Source organism: Chiroxiphia lanceolata, chromosome Z (assembly GCF_009829145.1).
Source record: "Chiroxiphia lanceolata isolate bChiLan1 chromosome Z, bChiLan1.pri, whole genome shotgun sequence".
Classification (NCBI taxonomy): domain Eukaryota; kingdom Metazoa; phylum Chordata; class Aves; order Passeriformes; family Pipridae; genus Chiroxiphia; species Chiroxiphia lanceolata.
In genome coordinates this window covers 21,677,969-21,700,613 of record NC_045671.1, presented here as the reverse complement: position 1 = coordinate 21,700,613, position 22,645 = coordinate 21,677,969, and the positions used below count along the sequence as shown (strand labels likewise).

General features: G+C 40.8%; 1 protein-coding gene across 4 annotated transcripts in view; it reads left to right on the top strand.

The window, feature by feature from the left end:
• The window catches only part of IQGAP2 (IQ motif containing GTPase activating protein 2), a 128,767-nt gene that overhangs the window by 17,068 nt on the left and 89,054 nt on the right, over positions 1 to 22,645 (top strand). For all 4 annotated transcript variants that reach the window (XM_032675296.1, XM_032675292.1, XM_032675291.1 and 1 more), the window contains exon 2: positions 5,202 to 5,301. In XM_032675296.1, the coding sequence (XP_032531187.1) occupies positions 5,202 to 5,301 (100 nt within the window). The remainder of the gene's footprint in view (positions 1 to 5,201; positions 5,302 to 22,645) is intronic.

Below are 22,645 nucleotides of genomic sequence, written 5' to 3'. Positions count from 1 at the left end.
TTTAATTTTAGCATAACTTACAAGTACAATCCATCAATCTGTGGGCTAATTTGAAAACTGTTGCAAATTAGACCTGTGAAACACCTCTTAAACTAAACTCAAATCTAAACTACTGTGACCAGCAGGTCAAGTGAGGTGAGTCCTCCCCTCTATTTCAGGCTCATAACACCCCATCTGGAGTACTGTGTCCAGCTCTGGGGCTCTAAGCATAAGAAGGATGTGGACCTGTTAGAGCAGATCTGGAAGAGAGACATGTAAATGATCAGAGGGCTGGAACACCTCTTCTGTAAGAAAAAACTGAGAAAAATAGGATTGTTTCGCCTGGAGAAGAGAAGACTCCAGGATACCTTATTGTGACCTACAAGAAAGAGAGGGGGCTTTTTTTACAAGGGCATGTAATGTTTGGACTAAGGAGAATGGCATCAAACTGAAAGAGGGTAGGTTTAGATTAGACATTAGGAAGAAATTCTTTACTGTGACGTTGGTGAGGCACTGGCGCAGGTTTAGCCAGAGAAGTTGTAGCTGCCTCATTCCTGGAGGTGTCCTAGGCCAGGTTGGGTGGGGCTCTGAGCACCCTCTTCTAGTGCAAGGTGTCCCTGCTCATGGTGGAGAGTTGAAAATAGGTGATCTATAAGGTTCCTTTCAACTCAAACCATGCTTCAATTTAATAGATTTCCAGTAAACTCAGGATCAGTGTAGATTACCTCTGTGATCCTGGAACCTCCAAAATTCTTGCTGTGGATATGACATGAGGGTTAATTCTCAACTGGATAGCATTTATGCAGCCAGTATTTGTTCTTTGTGTAAAGTGACCATACCTTATGTGAACCTGAAGTTTTGATTCTTTCCAGACTGCTAGTAAGATCATGGCTCCAGTGGCTCTTGCACACCTGAGCTGATTGTTAGTTTCAGTAATAATATTGTATCTTATTAAAGAAGTGGTGACCCTATTTCTGAAAACTTGCTCTAATCCAGAAGGTTGAAATGCCTTCATGTTGCATGCTAATGTTAGTTACTAAGTCAGATTTAGTAAATCCTGCATGCACCATGTTGACTGTAGGTACGTGGAGCACCTTGGGTTGAGTTGGCAGCTTGGTGGTCACCAGTTGACATAGCTCTAAGTATTTGCCAACAACTGGAGTGGCTGTCTTGGATCAGGGTACACCAGAAAGTTTTTGTAATTCATAACCAAAGTTCAAACATCAACTAGTCCTATCTACTGCCTACACAGGATGATTTTAGATAAAGATGAAGGTGTGCCTAAGTGCAGTGTGTCAGCTGATGGAAGATGATCGAGTCTCTCAATTTATGAAGACCCCTTGGTAGGCACTGGGGGGTTTGTGTTAAATATGTGGAATAAGCATATGTAGGAAGTTGCTAGTAGAATATAATTTTATTTCCATTGAATCAGTTGTGGGAAGAATCAGAAAATTTGTGCACCATACTGACTGCCAGAGTAAGTTTGTTAGGTGTGGCAATTTAAGTTTTAGTACTGCCCACTGCTCCATATGTTTCATATACACTCTTCATATTGTGCTTTTTCTATGAAGAAATATCTATGAGTGGACTTAGTGTCTCACCACACATGTTTTGTGTCTACTGACTGACAGAGTGACAACATTTAAAATGAATTGAAATAGAGAGCTTTTAGGCAAGCACTTTTATTACTTCTTGTCAGTAGTCCAGACATATTCTTAACATTCCCTCTGTGAGGGAATATTTTAGATTTTTCCTCTGTTTCACCCCAAAATTTACATAATTGATTAATTTAATCATACGACTTTGTTTAGATGCCTCTTTTTCCTGTATAGCTGTGATGTAGTGTATGCCTTGTTCTGTGGTATTTTGATCTTTTCAGCAGCAACATTTTGTCACTGGATGTCCTCAGGTAAAGCCCAGCCTGGCTTACTCTGCCACGTAACACCCTTTATTGCAGAACTCTCTTCCCTGTGAGCTGACCATTATCAAAAAGTTACTGTTACAGCAGCAATGTGTTTATTCTTTCATCAGTTTTCCCAGTCTTCTGACTAATACTTGCCCTGTTAAGCAAAAAGACTGAGTTTTCTGTCTTCAAACCAAACTCATTTGTATGTTCAGCTTGGGGTGGCTGGCATGATGGGTGCTCTCAGGGTGTTTGAAATTATAGAAAGCCATATGCAGGGCTCTAGCCAAAGACTGAGGCCTTTGCCAAAATATGTTATAATGGACTAGACTTTTAAGAACCCAAGTCTTCAAAGTAATTACCTCTGCAGCTCAGTCCTGAGGCCACCTCTATCCTGCAGGTTGTCATTTCTGTTTCTAAAATTGTGTCTGTAACCACTTTTGATGTGATAGCACAGTTGCTTTGAAGTGAGTATATGCTGGAAGGGGAAAGTGTGTAATCAGATTTATCGGAAGCTGGTGTTGCAAGACACTCCTCTCAGCATTAGCACTGTAGGTGTTGACATTCCCAGTGCTCAGATATTCAGCCTGGAAACTTCAGCGGCTTTGGCCTTGACAGGAAAGAAGTCTGATTTCCAATCTGTGAGCTGCTGGTATCTCTTCTAGACAGGATCTGGCTTTTTCACTTCTCAGTGTCTACAAATTACTTGTTCTTGAATCTTACCCTTTTCTGTCATTCTTGAAGGGTTTCCTGCGCAGAGCAACTATTACAGTCCCAGAATATCTATTAGTGCCTGAATCAATCTTTGCAAATAATTTCAATGAGGGATTTGAAATGGGCCAGGACTGCTTGATCTGGGATGTCTGAGAATGGGAGGCACCTATGAATGTATAGATCCAGGACTAGACTGTAAAGCATTAGTGTTATTCAGGTTAATTCCTAGAGTCATACTTATCAAATGGGTCATGCCATTTTCTTTCACCTACCTTCTGACAAGCTGCCTTTTTTGCTGCTTTGGTTATGGCTGTGATGAGTTGTGTTTGGAGGGCAGGAGTAAATGGCTGTTTAACAATTAAGAGGAACAAGGCATGGGTATTGTCATGGAGGATAAAGGCTTGGTCTGGTCCCACCCTAGCTGACAAGAGTGTAGCTCACTAGGACAATCGGCTGGGATCTTCTGATGGCACTTGTCTTCATATGTGGGCTCTCATAGCTGTGGAGAGTGTTTGAAAAGTGGCCTTAGAGCTCAGTGCTGCAAATACTAAAGTGACATATTAAGTTTCAGTGTGGTGTTTCATCAATACTTCTCCCTCGCTCTGGGGAGTGAGGAGCCCTCAGCCGCTCTGTCAGGGAGTGGGAGCAGCCTGTCCTGGATGTGCTGACAGTGGTGTGGGTAGAGCAGTCTCCATGGCCAGTTTGCCAGGCTGAATATTTTACTTTGCATCTCATGTTTGCCTCCAAACTATGTTTTGCTTCATGACAAGTGATAAGCCTGATTACAGTGTCTGAGAGCTCATTTTAGAGTCAGTCACTTATTGGAGCTACCAGACTTAAAAGAAACTCTGAGCAAGACATGAATTTGTTTGATCAGTGTATGAAATATCTGGGTAATTAGGAAGAGCAGTGTTAACAGCAAAGGAAGATGAGAGATAACAGTGCCTGTAGTGATTAAAACTGAAACTACAAAGCTTAAAGCAGCTATATGAGATGTTAAACATGTGGTAGCATCAGTCCAAAATGTGGGCAAGTTGCTTTTTTTGTGTCCTCAGTGAATGTATGTGGGATCTGGGGGGTTTTTAGCTTTTTTTTTTGGTGGTTTGGATTTTTTGTTGTTGCTGTTTTATGTTTGTTTTATTTTTCTTTTTGAGGTACAGGCTTGTATGTATGCAAGTATTTGTAAAGCCCAGAGTCTTGCTGGTTTAAAGTGCTTCTTACTTGAGTTGCCTGATTCTGTTACCAGAAGGTGTTTACCCACTACATGAGGCATTTGTACTGGGGAAAAGCTGAGAACTTGCTGATGAAATGCCCAGTCTGTGTGGGAGTGAACTAACAAAGCATGTTGCAGAGCATTTGAGGAGGAGCAGGGCCTGTGTTTTTTTTTTACTGAAGATGTGTCTTGATGTTCTCAGCTAACCGGCTCATGGGCCACCGCAGAGACAAGCTGGCCCAGCCCTGTGTTTCCGTCCCCTCCCTTGTGCCTGCACCATCATGCCTGCAGGTGCACAATGGCTCAGATCACAGACCCAGTATTCCTAGACATGGGTCTCTTTAGCAAGGGCTGCCTGTTGTTCTACTTCACTGATGCAGTCACAGGGCTGCCAGCTCTGACATGAGAGGTGGTGTGAGTACATGGCTGAGAAATATGAGGAGGGGCAGGACCAGGTCTTTTCACAGAATAACAGAATCATTGAGGTTGGAAGAGACCTTCAAGATCATGTAGCCCCACTGTCAATCTAGCACAAATAGGGTGTAATTTTGGTAGCTGGTTTATGCTGAAGGCTATTTCCAAAAGCCTCACCTGCTGTGGCTGAAATTCAGCTAGAAATCAGCACTTGTGGTCCTTCAGATTCATTGCTAGAAACACTTGGAAGAATTGCAGAGGTGCTGACAGAGGCCCTCTACACCCTGCAAAGAGAGGGAGACCAGTCATTGGATAGTAGTAGTAAATAATCAGGGCAATTTGCAGCTAGAGAAGTGCACAGACATACTTAATAGCCTGGGAGAGTGCTTTTATGGGAGGTGATGTGATTGCAGCAGTAAGTAGGAGATACCACAGCTTATTTATTTGATGACAACTGTCATCATCCCCCGGGAGTGGGAGGCAGCTCAGCCTGTTGCAATCTCATGGCTCCCTGAAGTTGCAGCCAATTCCCAATTTGTCCTTGAGATACCTTTGCAGTATGTTGCCCTCATCCCTACCACTGAGGCTCTGCTTATTGTGGGGCTGCTTCTTCCTCTGCTTGCCTTGAGCTTCCTCATGGGAGTCGTCAAAGTCCTGTGAGGATGTGTAAGCTGAAACTTTGCTGGCTCGCAGGCTCAGCCCTGCATGTTTGAATGCTCCATCCTGCCCCCAGAACAGACAATGGCCTAAGAGCAACATGTCTCAAAGAAGTGAAACTTGAGGAATTTACCATAGAGAGAACAGCATACTCTTCGTGACATAAAGATCTTTGTACACTACACTATAAAGGGCCTCTTTTAAAGAGAAGTGATACTATTTTAATTTCCCTTCTTCAGTAATTTGCCCAGGTTCTCAGTAAAATTGCTCTAAAAATCACCCCTGACTCATGTGTAACTTGGTATGGGTTTCTGCTTGCAGCTATTGTGGATGATGAAAGACTTTCTGCAGAGGAAATGGATGAGAGGAGGCGTCAGAATATTGCTTATGAGTATCTGTGCCACTTAGAAGAAGCAAAAAGGTAAGTAAATGAAAGCACATTTGTTCCTGGCCTCTAAATAAGGAAGTTCAAGCCTGTTGTTTTCTTGAGCATTGCAATTTTTATTTCAACATCTCAAATTATTTGGATTAACTGAATGTTGGAATTTCATAACACTCAATAGTGAAAAGTCTGATTCAAAGAAGGATTTAGAAAAAATCAAGACATCCTCAAACTTATCATGGTGTTCATCTTCAGTGAAAGTAGGGGCTGGGTAATGGAACATGAAGCTGTGATTTTTGAGAAGCTGAGACAGGCTTATGTGACTAACTGAGGTAAGTATTTTGCTCCTGGCTCTGTGGTTGTGCTCCCTTCTTGATGCTAGTGCTTGTGGAGAGACTCAGGTTGCTAAGATGGCAGAAAGTCACCTGGGCTCTTACTGATTTAATAATCGATATCATCTCAGTGTTACAGTGCTAAGTGCAGGAGGGGCATAAGATAAGATGTACTCTGTTCTTCCTTTAGTTCCTCTAACTCACTGGACAGCAGTATTCATCTCTTGAAGCAACAGCCTGTGATGAAACACTGATTTACCAGTGTACAGGGATTCGATCACTTCATGCAAATGTACTGTGCTATGTACACTGCATTTTCTAAACTAATATTCAACAGCATTTTCATAATGACTGAGCAAGGAAGCAAGGTACAATATCCTGGTGCTTTTGAAGTAGCTTGAAGTGCTTCTATTATTGTAGTAAAAGCATATTTTATATTCAGTGTGGTCAGACTTTTTCAAATATGCCTATTGTACTCAAGTTATTGCTGTGGGCACCACTGGTAGTGTCTTCCTTGTGCTCTGCATTTGTTGATGATGCTGTTTTCAATCATAAACTTAATTTGGATTACTTTCCTATTCATTTCTATTGAAAAAACTTGAATTCTGATTAGTAGTGCAAACTATGAAATCTTAGTGCAATGACAAACCATAGGACCTATGTAATGGATTACACCAGTGTACTTCAGTCAGGAATCAACCATTAAATGATGTTCTGAGCCTTGTTTCTACATATTTTCCCTCACGAAAGCTGCCACTGGTTTTGTCCTAGAGGCTTTGTTATAAAAATTAGCCATTCTTGCTTCCTTTTCACTACTGTCCCACTTGCTGTAGCAAACATTGCTTCCTTTGTTCTTTGCTTCCTCTTTCCTTTGCAGAGTGATTGCCTGTTCAAATATTTAAGGTGACAAGCGTTGAGTGTAGGATGCAGGCTACTTCACAGTACGTGGTGGATCCTGCCCTTCAGCTGGGCTGAGGGAGCAGTTTCACAGGATCCAGCTCATGGATTGGCTATTCAGAGAATCACAGAATGCTTTGGGTTGGAAGGGACCTTAAAGATCACCTAGTTCCAACCGCTGTGCCACGGGCAGGGACGCCTTCCACTAAACCTGGTTGCTCCAAGCCCTATCCAACCTGTTTCTGAACATTGCCAGGGAGGGGGCATTCCCAACTTTTGCTGCTGCTGAATGGAGGGGTCCCAGCTGGGTTCTCATCCCTCCTCCCCAGAGCTGGAGGAGAACCTGTGGGATGTAGAGGGCCCCTTCTGCTGCTTTGTACTTCTGGCAGTGAGTCTGAGTCAGAGAAGGCAGGATGGTGCCTCCAGCCCCAGGTGCACAGCTGGTTGTGAAACTACGTGGAGCTGTGGCCTGCTTGCTGCAGCAGTACCCTCATGAATGAATCTTAGGAGTGGGAACTGCCTTTGACATTTAATCTCTGTCCTGAATGCTTGGAGAGGACTTTTTAGTGTTCGGGACACCATGGATATCAATGGCAATTTTTCCATTCAGTTGGCAGCTGCTGAAATACTGTTTCAGTAATATATTTGGCAAATATTGTTTCAGATAATCAACTGTGTGCGCATACAATAAGTTTTGGACCATATTGAAGAGTAACAAGTACTGAAATAAGTAATAAATTGCAAAAGACTGGGGCAGAAGAGGGCTGGGACAATACTATGCCAGGAGTTATGTTTTGTTTCTCACCATATTTGTAATCAAAACACTATTATAGAGCAGCCTTGCATTTTGAAATTCCAGAGTTAATTAAACAGGTAAAGAATGTGTACTTTCAGCTGCTTTTCAGACCACTGTTTGCACACTTAATTCCTGTAGCCCAGCTTTAATAAAAACGTTGCAAGTTCAACAAGAAAGGAGAATCCTCTTGCTGGTAACTGATGCTTCTGCAAATACCTTCTGTGCTAGGCACAATATCTGTTAGATGTATACAGCATAGGAAATTGGTTTTTAAACACAATAGTAGGCTTGTAATATCTGCAGAGGCCAGTAGTGTTTGATAGTGTTATATTTGATATTGGAGAAAAAACATTTTGTTCTATTAGATTGCTGGGCCCCTTTCTCCTAAAAATCACACATCTAATAAAATGAAGTTTTGGATGCTTGTATATATATTGTTTGATTTATTACTTTTGCCTTTAAGGAAAGTTTCTTGCATAATCAAGAAAAAAAACGGTAGCAAAAAATGGATAGCATCAAGCTATCCATTGAACTTCTAAGAAGAAAAAGTCAAGAATAAGCAATTAGGAGTAGGGATTTTCTCCCCTCAAGCAATGCAACCATGGATGCCAGTAATAATGCCCTCTAAACATTACTCTGATACATATCCAGTATAGTTTGGGAAATTTTTCTATTAAATAACAAATGATTAAGGTGGGCAGCTGTCACAAGCCCTAATGTCTTATTGAATTAGGTTAATGTTAACACGTAGAATTTACCACAACTTCCTCCTTTCCAAAGGAAATACTTAGTACATCAAATTCTGCCTTTGGCTTTTGCTGTTCTTGTCTCTTTGCAGATGTGTAATTACTGCATTGTAAAGGTAATACAGATTTGAGGGGGTTAAATTGTGATTGAAGCTTTGGCATATAAAGCAAATCAAGTTTACAGTAAATGTGTTGTGGCTGGCTAAGGTTATAGTCATCCATAGTTAAGCAGATATTATTTCTCTTGGCTTCTTATAATTTATACCTTCTTATGCTAAGCTTGAATTTGAAACATGGAAGACCTCATTTTACTAGCCTTGTCTTTCTCGGCTTGAAATGGAATACACCTTGTTTCACAAAGCATATGCTGCAATTTCATAGTCAGAATTGCCAGAATTTTTTTTATTTTTCTTGCTCAGCTGTTCAGAAAGGCAGGAACTTGTGTAAAACACTGAAGGTTTAGCTTCAATGTTAGGGCAATGAAGACACTGTAAAAGAAAACTACCCAGGAAATTTCTTTTTGAGAAGTCTTTTTTTTTTTATTTTGAAAATGTAAATTCTCATTCTTTCCCAACTTTACTTTCCCATTTTATGTTCTAAAACTTGCCTTCTTCATAGTGTTGTTTGTTATTGAATTGGTTTTTAATGGCTAAATGCAGTATTGGTCACTGATGACATGACAGTTTGAAGCTGCTGTATAAAAGTACATGAAGTTTAATATGCTTAAAAGGTCAAACCCTAAAGTACTTAATTGGCTTCAGGCAAAGCCAGCAGTTTTGCAGTACAGAAAGCTAAAGCTGCCAGGACTATGGGACCATGGAGAGTGGCTTTGGAGTCTACCATGTTTCTGGGGAGGTACTGGGGTCCTACAAAATCTTGGTCCTACAAGTGAATTCTGCCAGGTTTCCTGCTGCTGTTTCTTCATGGGCAAAATTGTGGCAACTCTTCACCCTGGTGCTTATGAGTGAATTAATGCTACTCAAATGCTTTCAGACTACAGGAAATCTTTAAAGCTCTGTGCTTATAAGTAAATGTATAATATTGTAATCTAACTGTACAGCTAGCTCACTGTAGGCAGAAAATACTAAGATATTTCTTAGTAACATGTTTTTTCTCGGTTTGTCAAAAAAATCTGGGAGTGGTAGCCTGTCATGTTGTAGATTATGAACTTTGGCTCATCTACACTCTCTGCTTTAAGATGAATATAGTACCAGTGAGCATGGCTGGAAACAACTCTGAAGGCCAAGTGTTTGAAATGAGGGTACTTTATGAGGTGAAATTCTTTGAAGAATTCTACTTAGCTGGGATATACCCACTGCTGAAGTAGCTCGGTCCACACAGAGGGATTGATCAACAAGTACACTTGTTGTTTCATGTCTTGGTCCTCAGCATACTAGACTGCTGGCTATTGGTAGAACAGTTTTTTGTTTTGGCTAGTTATACAATTGTGCAGATATAGCAGAGTTTTCATATGCAGCTGTCAGCAGTATCAATCAATCCAATAATTGCTTGGATAGTGATATTTGCATATGAAAAGTCTTAACAGTGAGATCTGAAGGAGACAGAAACGTTTGTGCTGGTTTCTGTACAGGATGCATTGACCTGCTCACTGGCATGTTGAGGTAATTTGTGCACATGTAATGGGTCATTGCTCAGTCTGTATAGTTGCAAAATAATGATGCCAAGTAATGACGGATGTGACCTTTGTTTTCTGCATACTAGACCATATGGCACTTGTTCCATAGCATGCACTGAAGCTAATAGTACAGTCTCTTCAGAGCCCAGTTAGTTTTCTTTCTCAAAGTTTCTGCCTTTCTTTTAGGCATGACCCTCTTGAAAAAGGAATTGGGATTTCTTCTTTTTTTTAAATTCAAGAGTGAGAAATTTGAAGTTAGGTCATACTCTGCTACCCTCATGTCAGTGTAGTTTGTAGGTTCAGCTTCACCAAGAGAACACATGGCATTTTCAGTTCTCCTTCACTTTCCCCTTTTTAACTTGGGTTATCTGTGGTGCAACTCAAAAGCCTCTTTGACTTTGTACTCCACCCACAAGACTAGCTGCTTGTCAGATCAAAGTGATGGCTTCATACTGCACCCTGAGTAGCTCCTAGTTAATATTAAGCATGACCTGAGGTGGCCTCACCAAGGTAGCAGCAGCAGCTGAGACATTATATTACTATAAAGAGCACACCGAGGAATAGGGATACTGACACTGTGAGGTAGCAGAGGTACTTTAGGCTTACACCTTGCCTAAGAGAGTCATAGGAAGTTGCTGTTGGAAAGAATCTGTGACAGTACCTGTGGGATGGAAGGACATTCTTTGCTTAGTCTAAAAGGTTTAAGTATTGTTCTTAACATTAGGGTAAGTTTTTCTGTACTGTTTGAACTCTGCTCAGTAGTTCCTATTTACCTGAGAGCAGCCATGGCCTTTGCTTCTCTGTGTGTTAATGATGGAACAAGAGATGGCATGTGCGCTGTGTACCCCGGTCACCCACGCTGCTCTGTGGGCTGTGACAGTCGCACACAATGTAGCTGACCAGCAAAGTGGTGCATTGTGCCTGGCAGATATCCCATAGGACTGTATCCCTGGTGTGGCATTCAAAAAGCTATGACCACATTATGTGGTCATGTGTCTGTTTGCTTTGGACCGGAGGAGGAATTACTTGGAATCTGCTTCTTAAGAGGTCCCTTGCAGAAGTGTACTTCTCACATGCTGAGATCCTTCTATCTCAGCTGTCATGTCCTGGAAAACTGTTGATCTTTGGAAGAAGTGTTTATTCAGGCTCTGGCAGAAACTGCTGTGGGGAGGTATAAGAGGCTTTTCACAGATCAGAAGAGATGAGACAACAACTGTGCCTGGTGAGCTTTATAGCACTACTTTGTATAGACCACTGCTGCTAGTGAGGTGCCCACAGGTATGTGAGTGGGATCTCACTGTACTGGATTGAAAAAAAATGTTCATAGAAAACATGCTGCTAGAGCAGGAGACCTTTGCTATTACTTTGTGGATGTTAGAAATCCACATCTCCACAGATGTGGCTTAGCTAGTGCTTTGAGACTGGGGATCCTAAAATTGGTCCAATGATTGCTGAGATTAGTAAAAAAACTAATGTGCCACTATACCTCCAGTTTTGAATTGGAAAAGCAACTTGGGGAGTGGAGGGATCAGTGCTCACTGAATGTGCAGGTGTGACCTCGCATCTGGCTTTTGCCTTCCAGCTACTGCAGGCAAGTATTTTATGGAATATAGAAATTTCTGAGGGATGTAAATCTGTGTTCCTTTAAACATTGCTTTTGTTGCCAATATCTCAACAATTCACAGACTGGAGAAGGAGCACTCGGGCAGTTTGTACCTCTGTGCAAGTTTAGGGCTGGCTTCCTGTCAAGTCTCCAAAACTTGACAAAAAAGACCTGCTTCCCAGAGAGGAAAGAAAAAAAAATGAACCAAGCAGCCAAAACTATAGCAAAAATATATATATTTTACATATAAACCAGATATATATTGTGAGAATATTATATACCTATAACCGCAGAAACCCTAAATAGCTTCCTAAGGGAAGAGGGGAAGGGAGAAGGGAAAAGGACAAAATAGGACAAAAAAGGACAAAAACTAAACCAGTCTACACAATCTAAAAACCCGGTAACCAGCAAACTGAAGAACAGGCAAAATCTCACCACTTCCCTTGAAAGAAGCAGGATGGCTGGACACAGCCCAGCACTCTCCCCTCACGCGTGGCAGATAACAGCAGTCACCGCAGGCCTCAGCTCCAGATAAGCCAGACCGAGACAGGGACCCACTGTTCTCGAACCTCACCGGAAAGGAAGAGAGCGAGGTCCCTCCTGCTGGCTTTATTTATACCTCAAGTTACGTAAAGGAATAGCATGGAATACTTCCGTGATCACCTTCCTAGTTCCTTCCTGGTTACAAGCTGGTCTCCAGGAAGGCCTAGAGTGAAACCATCACAACCTCATATCTATAGAAATGGAGTAATGCTGGAAACTGCTCTTGCTGTTGATGTTACTCACTACAGACTCTGTGAATCCTGTCTTAATAAATAGAACTACTGCAAAACCCAGTGTTCCTCACCACAAGATGAATGGCAGTCCTATGCAAGGGACTCTACTGCTTTTTTAAAGTAATACATGGTCAGACTTACAACCAAGCTGGTTAGGTTGTGGAGTTGTGTGGCTCAGTGTGTGTGTACTTTTGATATGTGTATGGCACACTGCATGGTGCTTTTGTTTGCTGTTGTTCTCAGTGTTTCACATGATTTAATAAAGATGACTTTCTATTCACCTGCATTTAAATTCAAGCTTCTAGTAAGAGGTAGGTTATGGTAGTGTCCCAGAGTTGATATCAATCTCATAGGAGCTTGGACATTTGTCAGAACATTCTTGATGTTCTGGAGCCATTGCCATTTGAGGTTGATAGTGTGATGCTTTTTTTATCTAGAGATAGGCATGTGCAGGCCTCTGTGTGTGGTTGTGTAAAGCCCTCAAATTCTTTCCACCTCACTCAAGCTAGGGAAGGCTGTGAAAATGGTTCTGTTCTTCACTGTTCGCATGTTTTCCAGCTACCCATATTTCTTCCAATTGCTTATGCACCTTCTGTAATGGGTTTTTGTTGTTGTTGTTTTGGGGGGTTGTGGTGTTTTTGTTTGGGTTTTTTTGTCTTTGTTTGTTTGAGTTGAATTTAGAAATGTTGACAAGTGAGTTGTTACTGTGGTACTGACTACAGAGGTATTCTGGTAGAATGACAGCTAACTTAATGTCTAATTTTCCAGCTATCCAGAGGACAAACAGCTAGCCTGCCCTGGAATGAAAGCTCACACATTGGCAATTGTGGTGTGCTATAAAGGCGTGCAGTGAAGAAGTACCCTACTTGCTTTGCATGGCACCCAAGATGAGATACCAGATTCTCATCCAGGTTTTTATTGTTTCCACTTGAGTTGTTACACTTTTTGGGTTATTGGTGATGCATTTGCCTCACAAGGGAAGTGATAAAGCTGGTTTGACAACTCAAGCTCTTCTGCCAGCTGTAGTGTGTTAACTGTTCCTAAAATCCGGTTACCATCAAAGCAGAGCAGTGCATTATAAAATTTGATGCAGTAAGGAGTGTAAGGGAACTCTTTTAATGAATGAAACTGACTTAAAACCAATGCTTTTCACTACCGCTATTATTCTGCTCCCTAAGTCTGCTTGTTACAGGGCCAAAAGCAGAATTTGTCCACTATGGCAGTAAAAACCACAACAGTTCCTGCAAGCACACATCTGCCACTGTCCAGGAATTGTTCTGCTATGTCATAGGTATACTCAGGACATGCCAGTGGGTAGAATAAAAAGAAGCTGTGAGAGCAAGGAGAGAAGGGAAAAAGGTTCACTGGAAATGTGCAAAAAATACCTCAGACAGGAGGCTTGCAAGTGGGAGAAATCCATGGAGGGCCATTGCATGCAGGTTATGGACCTTAGCTGCTGCTCCTGGGGTGTGAGGCTGGGTGGGTATATGGAGGATACCACTACATGCCAGCCATGTTTGTCCACAGGGCAGCCTTTCACTTGCAGAAAGCATCAGAACATCAACTGCATCATAAGTTACGCTCTGTGGCAGGAGTGGCTTTAAAACCTGGCTGTCAAACAGGCTGCCTCTAAGACGGGTAAACATCAAACATCTATTTACACCTTATGCTAAACCCCTTTTCCTTGTTAAAGAAACAAAGCGATGAAATTATGCTACATCAGTAGATGTTAAAAGCTGGAACATCATCTTTTCCTGACGGTTTCCAAGTTGCAGATTGCATCCCTTGACCCAAGGAAAGCACAGCGAGCTTTACTCAAATATGTCCACATTTGCCGTGTCTGATGCACAGACCTGGTCATGTGGGATTTACTTTGCAGCATATTTGGGGAGTGCCAGCCCTTGTTCTCAGCTGCAATCTCTTTGCTGGAACAAAGTTCAATGAGATTCGTGACTAGAACTGGGTTTTAGGGCTTGCGATTTTTCTGATTAACATCTACAGAATAGGGAAGTGTTAGCTTGTTACACTCAGTAAATTTTGAAGCACGCTGTGTTTGGCTGCTTTCAAAAACAAAAATCAAAACTCCACTTTATGTTGAACATGAAAGGGAGGAAAATGTGGTTTTGTTGTTTTGGGGTTTGTTGGTTGTTTTTTTTTTTCCTCTGAAGTATTGATGGCACTGAAAGAGATGTGTGTTTGCAGCTTTTTGAATTTTTAATAGTATGTTTTTGCAGTCTTCAGATCCTCTGTTTGTATCTCCTTTCCCTTTTTTTCCACAAGAGCACTGATCTTACCTTGCGATTAGCATAATACTTAATACTGCGATGTCTACTATCTATTTTGGGCATAGCTTATACTTTAGTTGAGGTCATGGTAAATGTAAGGTGTAAAGTATTGAATGGTATTGGCATATCTTTGTTTTCAGTTTATAAAGCTGGAGGTACATTTTAACATTCCTGCTGCTTTCTGTCTCAACAGAGAGAGACCTTGATCTGCTGTTTCTAAATAAATATAGTTCTGTTGTTATTTCAATTTCAAGATTTTCCTTACTTCCTCAAGGTCAAAGTGGTATCACATGATGGTTAGTAGCACATACTGTTCTCCTTAGTGAGAAGCTATAGGAGAGAACATACTTTAAAACAGGAATTTATCCCAGAAATGTTATTTGTGAGCTTATGCATTTCTACTATGTTAAAGAGAAGGTAGGAGTACAGGCAAACTTCTCACTGTTTTTCTAGTATCTTGTATTTCTTTCTTGCCAGAGAATAATAAGTAAGAAAGATGGTGTCTGCTTAAGTTTTTCAGTGCCTGAAACTGGCAGAGACAAACTCATTTGCTGTGATGGTTGCTGGCTGAGATTGCGATGGTATTTTCAATGTCAACAGCAATTATTTTGCATCTTAGGAAATCATAGAACATCCTGAGTTGGAAGGGACCCACAAGGATCGTGGGTTGGACCCACAAGGTCCAACTTCTGGACCTGCACAGGACAGCTCCAAAAATCATATCATGTGCCTGAGAGCATTGTTCAAATGCATCTTGAACTCTGGCAGGCTCAGTGCTGTGACCACTTCCCTGAGGAGTCTCTTCCAGTGTCCAACCACCCTCTGGGTGAAAAAACTAATTATAATAATAATAATAATCATAATGTTAAACAGCATTTTCAGACCCTTGTAGAGATGTCTAACAAAAGTTTGAACTTGCCCATTACAGTGCAAAAAAAGACTAGGAAAGCAAGACTAACTGAAGGATTTAGCAAGACTGACCTTTAATAACCTGAGATGCCAAGGAAGAGGCAATAGACTGCAGCCGTTGTAGTGAGACCTCTGAAATCTGTAAAGGGCTCCTTATGTACTGAGTGTTCACTGGGGTCAGCAAAGCTGTTACTTGTGTTTGTTCTGCTTCTGCAAGTGACATCAAAATCTGCGTGTTGGCAAAATATATTTGATGTAGTTTTTGTTTAGATTTTATTTTAGCGCAGAAGGAATTTGATCTGTTCATCTCTAAGCAATTTCACTTTCTTGTGGTTTGATTTTAGATTTCAAATAAAAAGCTGAACTCTGCTGTTGCTTCGCAGGCTTCCTAAAACCGCTAATACCTAAACTGCAGTGCAGAATTTTCATCAGTCCATTAGTTTCCAGCAAATTCAAAGATGAAACATGCATGCAATCCTTCTGACTTAAGTCCATGTCAAGATCCATGTGTTTCAAAAGAAGCCACTGTCTCAGGGCAGAGTTCTGATGTTTCTGTGCTGTCTGAACTCAGTGTCACCAGAGGACTTGTATCTCTGCTGTGAAGATCCTGCTTAGCTGGTACTTTGATAACATAATGAGATTAATAATTAATGCTGAGTGTGCTGTGTGGCCTTTCATGTGATGCAGGACATGAATAAGCAGGTGACTATTATTAAAAATTGTCTCTGCCTGCAGCATACCAAAGGCTTATGGTCCATCAGCAACAAAATAAACATAATAAGAAATATGTAGAATGTTTTTATTTGAGTCCTTTTCTCTTGCTTACAGGAATGGTAGGGATTAGGGCTGAGAAGGGAGTGTGAGTGTGAGGTTCACTTGGGGGTTTTCAAGGATAAGCAAATTCCTTTTGGAACCTCTTTTTTTTTTTCTTTTTGTTTTTCAAGAATTGATGAAAATAAAAAATGGCTTTCTGGCATTCCAGAAAAACAGGACACCAAAATAGCTCTTTTTCTTTTTCGTACACCAAGAAACTGATGAAATAAGGTGAAAGAAACAACTTTTGTAAATGCTATCACAGCTTTTTGTGCTTTTGGCAAGCACAAAAAGTGGTCCATTTGTCTATTTTTTTGAAGAAAAAAATTTTGAGCTTGTGGCTGATGTCTGTGCTAAGAAGACACCAAAGTAATGACTTGTTCTTGTTGGATTTTAGGTGTTCCATAACTCAGTTTCATTTCAAGAGGCGGTTGAATGAAGTTCCTCACCCTTCACTGTGGTCACTTTCTCCTTTTAACCATTTGTTTTAGGCCAGATAATTGTGTTGGGACATGCAGTGGTTTGACAGAGCTGGCACCTTGCAGGGGGAGCATGGGTTTACTTGAGTATCTGTAGCAGTGGAAACAGATACAGAAGAATAATCTGCAGCTAGGGTTTTCCTCCTGCTACAGCAGGGAAACATCTACTTTTCTCAGGACTGGTGGAGTAAGGATTTGTAAGGAAAGTACGTGCAAATCTGTTAGATGAACTAGGTGTAAAAATATTTGACATGAGGCATTCAGCTTTTTCAGTGCTGCTGTTAAAATAAGCATGTGTCCAGTGTAAAATAGTATCACCTCAAGGCAGTGAATCCTTTCACGTGGGTGCCTACTAGTAAAAATTCTGTCTGAGAAACATTAGAGCATGCAAGTAAAACAAGAAAACTGCTTTGTTTAGAAGTACAGCTTTGGTAATGTCTGATAAAGCACTTTCTAAAATAACAGTTGTTAGTGCTTTTGCACAATACTGCTTTCATCCACTTCTGACATTTAAACGCTGAAATACTATTGAGTTAGTGTTTGCAGAATGTTTTCGTAATGACCATATTACTCTGAGGAGTCTGATCAAGGAGCCAAAAAAGTGAATAACCTCAGGCATCTTTTCTCCTTCTGCATCATCTGTTGGAAACTTTCTCTCAAGGCACACATTCAGAAATCATGAAGTACCCTGACATATGTCCTATAAAGTGGCTTAATGATTTTAAAGTACAATTCTGCTTTGAATAGAGGTCATGTTTTAAAGGTCAAAAGTGCTTGAGCTTGTGATAAAAATGAGCCTTTGTTGTAAATCACTTCTGTTAGTTATGCTGGCTTATGGCACTAGAAGTAAAGCGTACTGGGTTTTTCTAGAGGTAAGACTTCTAACTGGAGTTTGTTAATTGAGATAAGCCTGTCAAGACAAGTTAGTGACTTATTACTTGATCTGCAGAAGTGTTTCCTAACAGCTGCAAATAACAAGTGAAATAGCTTGTTGCCCCATGGTAGATTTTCAAGGTTGGAGACTGGAAGAACTGTTTTGAATTATAAATTCATCATATTTGCATGGAAGTTGAAAATAGGAGGTGGACTTTTGCACTTTCCTGAGTGAAACTGTAAGAAACGCTCAGTAGGTGCTTTGTAGTGAACCAGACCTGTTCTTCTTGCACTGGGAAAGCACCAGGATACATGACAGGAGACTGATAGTTTTGTTTCATTTGACTTGATTGTGTATTCATTATATTTGACAATTTTCTGTTTTGTGAATTGTAAAGAACCGTGTGTCCAGGTCTCCAAGGAGCCCATTAATACCTCTTTTCTAAAACTTAAAAAATGCAGTCTCTAAGACATAAATGTTTACATGTTCGTTTCTGTGCCTGCCCTGTTAAAGTCAGCAGCACATCTGTTCTTCTGGTGTGTAAGAACTACAGCTGACAAGTCTTTACTTCTTATTCTGTGTGTTGGAGGGACTAAAATGCTTTTAACAGACGCCTGATGCTAGCTGCTGAAATCACAGAATCATAGAATGGTTTGGGTTGGAAGGGACATTAGTCATCACCAATTTCCTATCTTCTGCCATGGGTAGGACACCTTCCATTAAACCAGTCCAGCCTTGAACACTTCCAGGGATGAGGCAGCCACAACTTCTCTGGACATCCTGTTCCAATGCTTTACCACCCTCAGAGTAAAAAAATTTTTACCATTATCAAATCTAAACCTACTGTCTCTGTTTTTCCCTCTTGTCCCATCATTACATGCTCTTATATAAAGTCTTGTTTCAGCTCTCTTGTAGGCTTGCTTCAGGTACTTGAAGGTTGCAATCAGGTCACCCCTAAGCCTTCTCTTTTCTAGGCCAAACAAACACAGTTCTCTCAGCCTCTCCTCACAGGAGAGGTACTCCATTCCTGTGATCATCTTGGTGGCCTCCTGGGCTTGCTCCTACAGGTCAATGTCCTTCCTCTCCTGAGGACCCCAGAGCTGGATGCAGCAGTCCAGGTGGGGACTGTGCCAGAGCAGAGGGGCCCAATCTCTTTTTCTGCCTCTTCTTTCTTTTCACTCCCATTAGGTCTCATACTAGAAAAGTACTTCACTAACAACTGAATATATAAATGTACAGATAAGGGGGGCTAAAGGTTCAGATTTTGACATAGTTATTACATTGATTGAATCTCTTTTTTTTATAGTTAATCACACTGATTGAGGTCTGTCTTTGACACACTTTTTCAGAGTACTAGAGAAAATACTATTTTTCAGATACCCTGTGTATCAGTGGTGTGAGCAACACTGAACTCTGAGTGACTTCTTAAACAGATTAGGGATGAATACAATGAATATCCTGTCTTGGTGTATATAAAAGACATTGCACAGTAAGTATGGCACTGCTGTAGCACACATGGAATGAAGGCTTTTGAACCTTGTGCAGTGCTGATGGTTTATTGCTGTCATTGTGTGTGTCAAAGCATGAGGTTTGGATGAGGAAATAACAATACTTACTGATGTGCATTGGCAAAAGAAACAGGTAAAAGATGTTCATATGTCCCCTCTGATAATACTGCAACCAAATGGTTTAATCAGTAATGAAGAAGGGAAGGGAAAGATGAAAATCTATTCTGAGTGTAAGACTTCACTGGTCACTTCTGTCCCATAGTGGAGTCTGAGGTTTGGGAACAGAATTGGTGGTGCAGTTCCCTAGTCACCGCTGATAAAGTCTTTTCTTGAGTTTGAAGGAAGTTTGTCTTGCTGTTCATCTGCTTTAGCCTCAGAGTATGTCCTGGGAAAATCAGATGGCAAAGTCATGAATAGTCTTTATGGCAGAAATTAAACCAGAACGATGTCAGACAAATTAAAGTGTGAGCTTGAAGAAAAGGAACTAGATGAAGAGTACAAGCAAATGTGAGTTGATGGTGTGTGGGAGTAGTGGTGACCCATGCAGGGAGAAGAGGAACAGCTACAGAAAATTCTGCAAACCTCTCCCAGGAGCCTGTCCCAAAGGGATCACAGTCAAGCAGTCCAAGAAGCTGGAGAAGTAGTGACGGAGGAGGCAATGGGCGCCTGAGGCTGGCTTTTTGGATGAGAAGATTCTTCAGAGGATAAAAAGAGATTGATCCTTTCCTCCTTAAAAAAGGCAGGCAGGAGGTGGATAGAGAGCAGTGCAAGGCTGTGCTGCTAAGGAGTGGGCAGAAAGGGTTGGAGTTTAGTGTGATGAGACTTATCATCTTTCTCCAGCCGGTCTGGTTGGAGCTGTGGTGAAAGGGGTGGATAAAAACTCAGGTTCTGACATGGTGTGTAGGGAGCTGACAGCTTGGAGGACCACCAGGTAAAGCACTTGTACCCCGTGGAGAGCTTCTCATGGTTGCCAGAATATAGTTTTATTGTAACCTTCTCTCAGTTTAGCAGGTAGGGTGGTAATATCTTACGTAATACTACGAACTGCAATATTAGTAATTATTATAATTTTTAAACATTTAAAATTTAATAAAATTAAATAAAAAAATTCTTTGCAATTTTGGGAATTTTGAATCATTGCAACTTAAACATTACTCCTCCTTCAGAACAAGTGCTGAGTGCTCACTTCATCATAAGGATAAGAAGATCTTTGTTCTGCTCCATCCAAATGTTGAACTGTAAACCTCTGTCTAATCATTCTGTAAGCAATGATTTGCATCTAATAATCAACTGCTAGAGTGCACTGTTGAAGTAGCTTAGGTGTACTTTACCTACTTCACATTTAGAATAGCTATGTGGTTGTTGGGGGATCCTAGCTATGTACTTGTTAGGGGACTTAGCTACAGAGAGGAGAACAAGGTCTGCCTATCCTTGGCAGTGGGGTCATAAGACCGGGTAGTTACCAATCCCTAGATTAAACAACTTCTAAACGTGCCAGATTAAACAGTTTGTATAACCACAATACCTGACAATCAAATGGCAATTTGTTATAATAATTTTGACAGTAGAAACCATGGTGTTATACACTTAAGTGTGTTATGGCAGAGTCTGTCTTGAAGATCAGTATTATATTTATAGTGAAGGATTGAATAGCCAAGAGACTTAAAGTGAACAGGACAAGACTTACCAAAATAGCACTTGAAGAATGGAGACCTGTGCTGTTTATAGAAGCATGGTTAAAAAACTATCAAGCCAATGAAGTGGTTTGGGAATGGGGAGAGATGACAAAACCTAAGAAGTCATCTATGATGAGGATCATTCTTGGGATGAATGGAGTCTGCTTTGTGAGTATTTTGTACTGACCTGGTAAAATCTGTGACCTGTGAATTGTCTAAAAAGAAAAGTCATCCAGACAAAGCCTCATGTGATATATTCCCTAGATCAGCTGTTCAGGATCACTCGTTGTCTCCTACTTAACTTTGAATCTGTTCTTGATTGGCTATTTGCCGTCAGTGAGAAGTGAATGTGAAATTTAAGTTCTAATTATTGTCTTGTGTTTATCTTCTCATATTTTGACTTTGCATGTGAGGAAAACTTGAGGTGGCTGTCTTACTGGAGATATATCTTGTGCAAACTTAAGCAAAGTTTCTTGAGTAAAACACGAGTATACCAATTATTCTGATTATACCAGTTGTTCTTAACACTGAGAAAGAGAATATAATCTGTGCAAGAATGCTGAGCATTTTCTTATGCTGTTTCTCTTTTTCTATGCTTTCATTTTTTAAGAAATCTTAAAATCCAAGAGATTGTTTCTTACTTGCCATTTACTAACTGATGCAGTTTTACTCCCTTGTATGCATGGCACTATTAGCTGTATCCTTACTTCAAAGGCTTTCTCTCACTGCTGTTTTTGCCATCTGCCTCAAACTGGTATGCCAATTTGCCAATAAAGCAAGCTGAAAATTCTTGACTACTTGGGTAGTCTGAGCAATACCTAGAAAGTCACTTGTGAGCCAGTGGCAAGCATGAAAGTTAAAGCATTCTCAGGGAAGCATCTTTTTAAGAAGCACACTTCATCTTTGGGAAGGAAGGTGGCTGAGGGGGTAAGATCTTTTATTTTTCAGCAGATCTTGTTCGCAACCCTAGATGAAACTTAGTCAGTGCCTTTCTATTTTTTGAAAGGGGATGGGGTGGAAATAGCCCAACCAAAAACTAAAAAAATCTAAACCCCATGAAGTTTTCTAACTCTTGTTCTGCCTCCTCACTTTGGTTTAAGAAGGAAAAATTTTTCTTTTGAGTCCCTTTCTGCAGTTCTCTCTTACAGCCAAACCTAGTGCTTCCCATTACTGCATCTTTCTTTGCCTTTTGTTTTAGGAGGGTTAAGCGATTTGCTTCCTGTTTATAACTGACAAACAGCATTCCACTCTTTACTGGTGTCCCCTGCATTGCCCCAAAGAGGTATAGGTCTTTCTTTAACCTTCTTTAATCAGAAGCAAAAGTATTCAGAATCAGTATCATCTCCCTGGTTTTGTAAAGACAGTAAATTTTTACTAAAGCACTGTAGCAGCCTGTCTGCATGCTCAGCATCTGGATGATACTTTCATGTTGCCCTCACATTTTAAGATTTTTACTGTAATGAGAAGCAGTAACTAAGTATTTTAATGAGATCTTAAATTCAATGAAAGTTCATCCCCCCAGGTCAAACTTCTTGTTTGCAAGGGATGGACGCTTGCCAGTATGCTGTGCTTGAAAGGAATCATTGTGCAATATTTGTCCTTTTGAGCTATCCTACCCCATAACTGAATGCTATCAACTCAAGAATGCCCCTTCTTACATGAGAACAAGCGTAATAACACAGAAAACAGATATCCATCTGTTGATTCTTTAGGTTTAGACTTGGTCTTAAGAGGTGCATCTAGCTGTTTGGTTTATTTATTAATAACCATGTGTCTACACCTTGGTGTAGTCTTATTCCAGGCACGTTTCTTTTTCACGCAAATCAGGCTTGTTACAGACTAAGCCTCCCTGACCTGAACAGCTTGCATCCTCTTTCGGGCTGAAACTCCAGCAGCTGATGCGACCTGGGGGAGAAGCAGTTGTGATGCAACCTGGAAGAGATTTTCTCCTACTGGCTTCAGCCACTGATAAAGAAAGTAGGTGCCATGGCAGAGCTGTAACTCCTACACCATGCTCCTTGCTGGCTGACATGCTTTATTCCTGGAAAAGAGA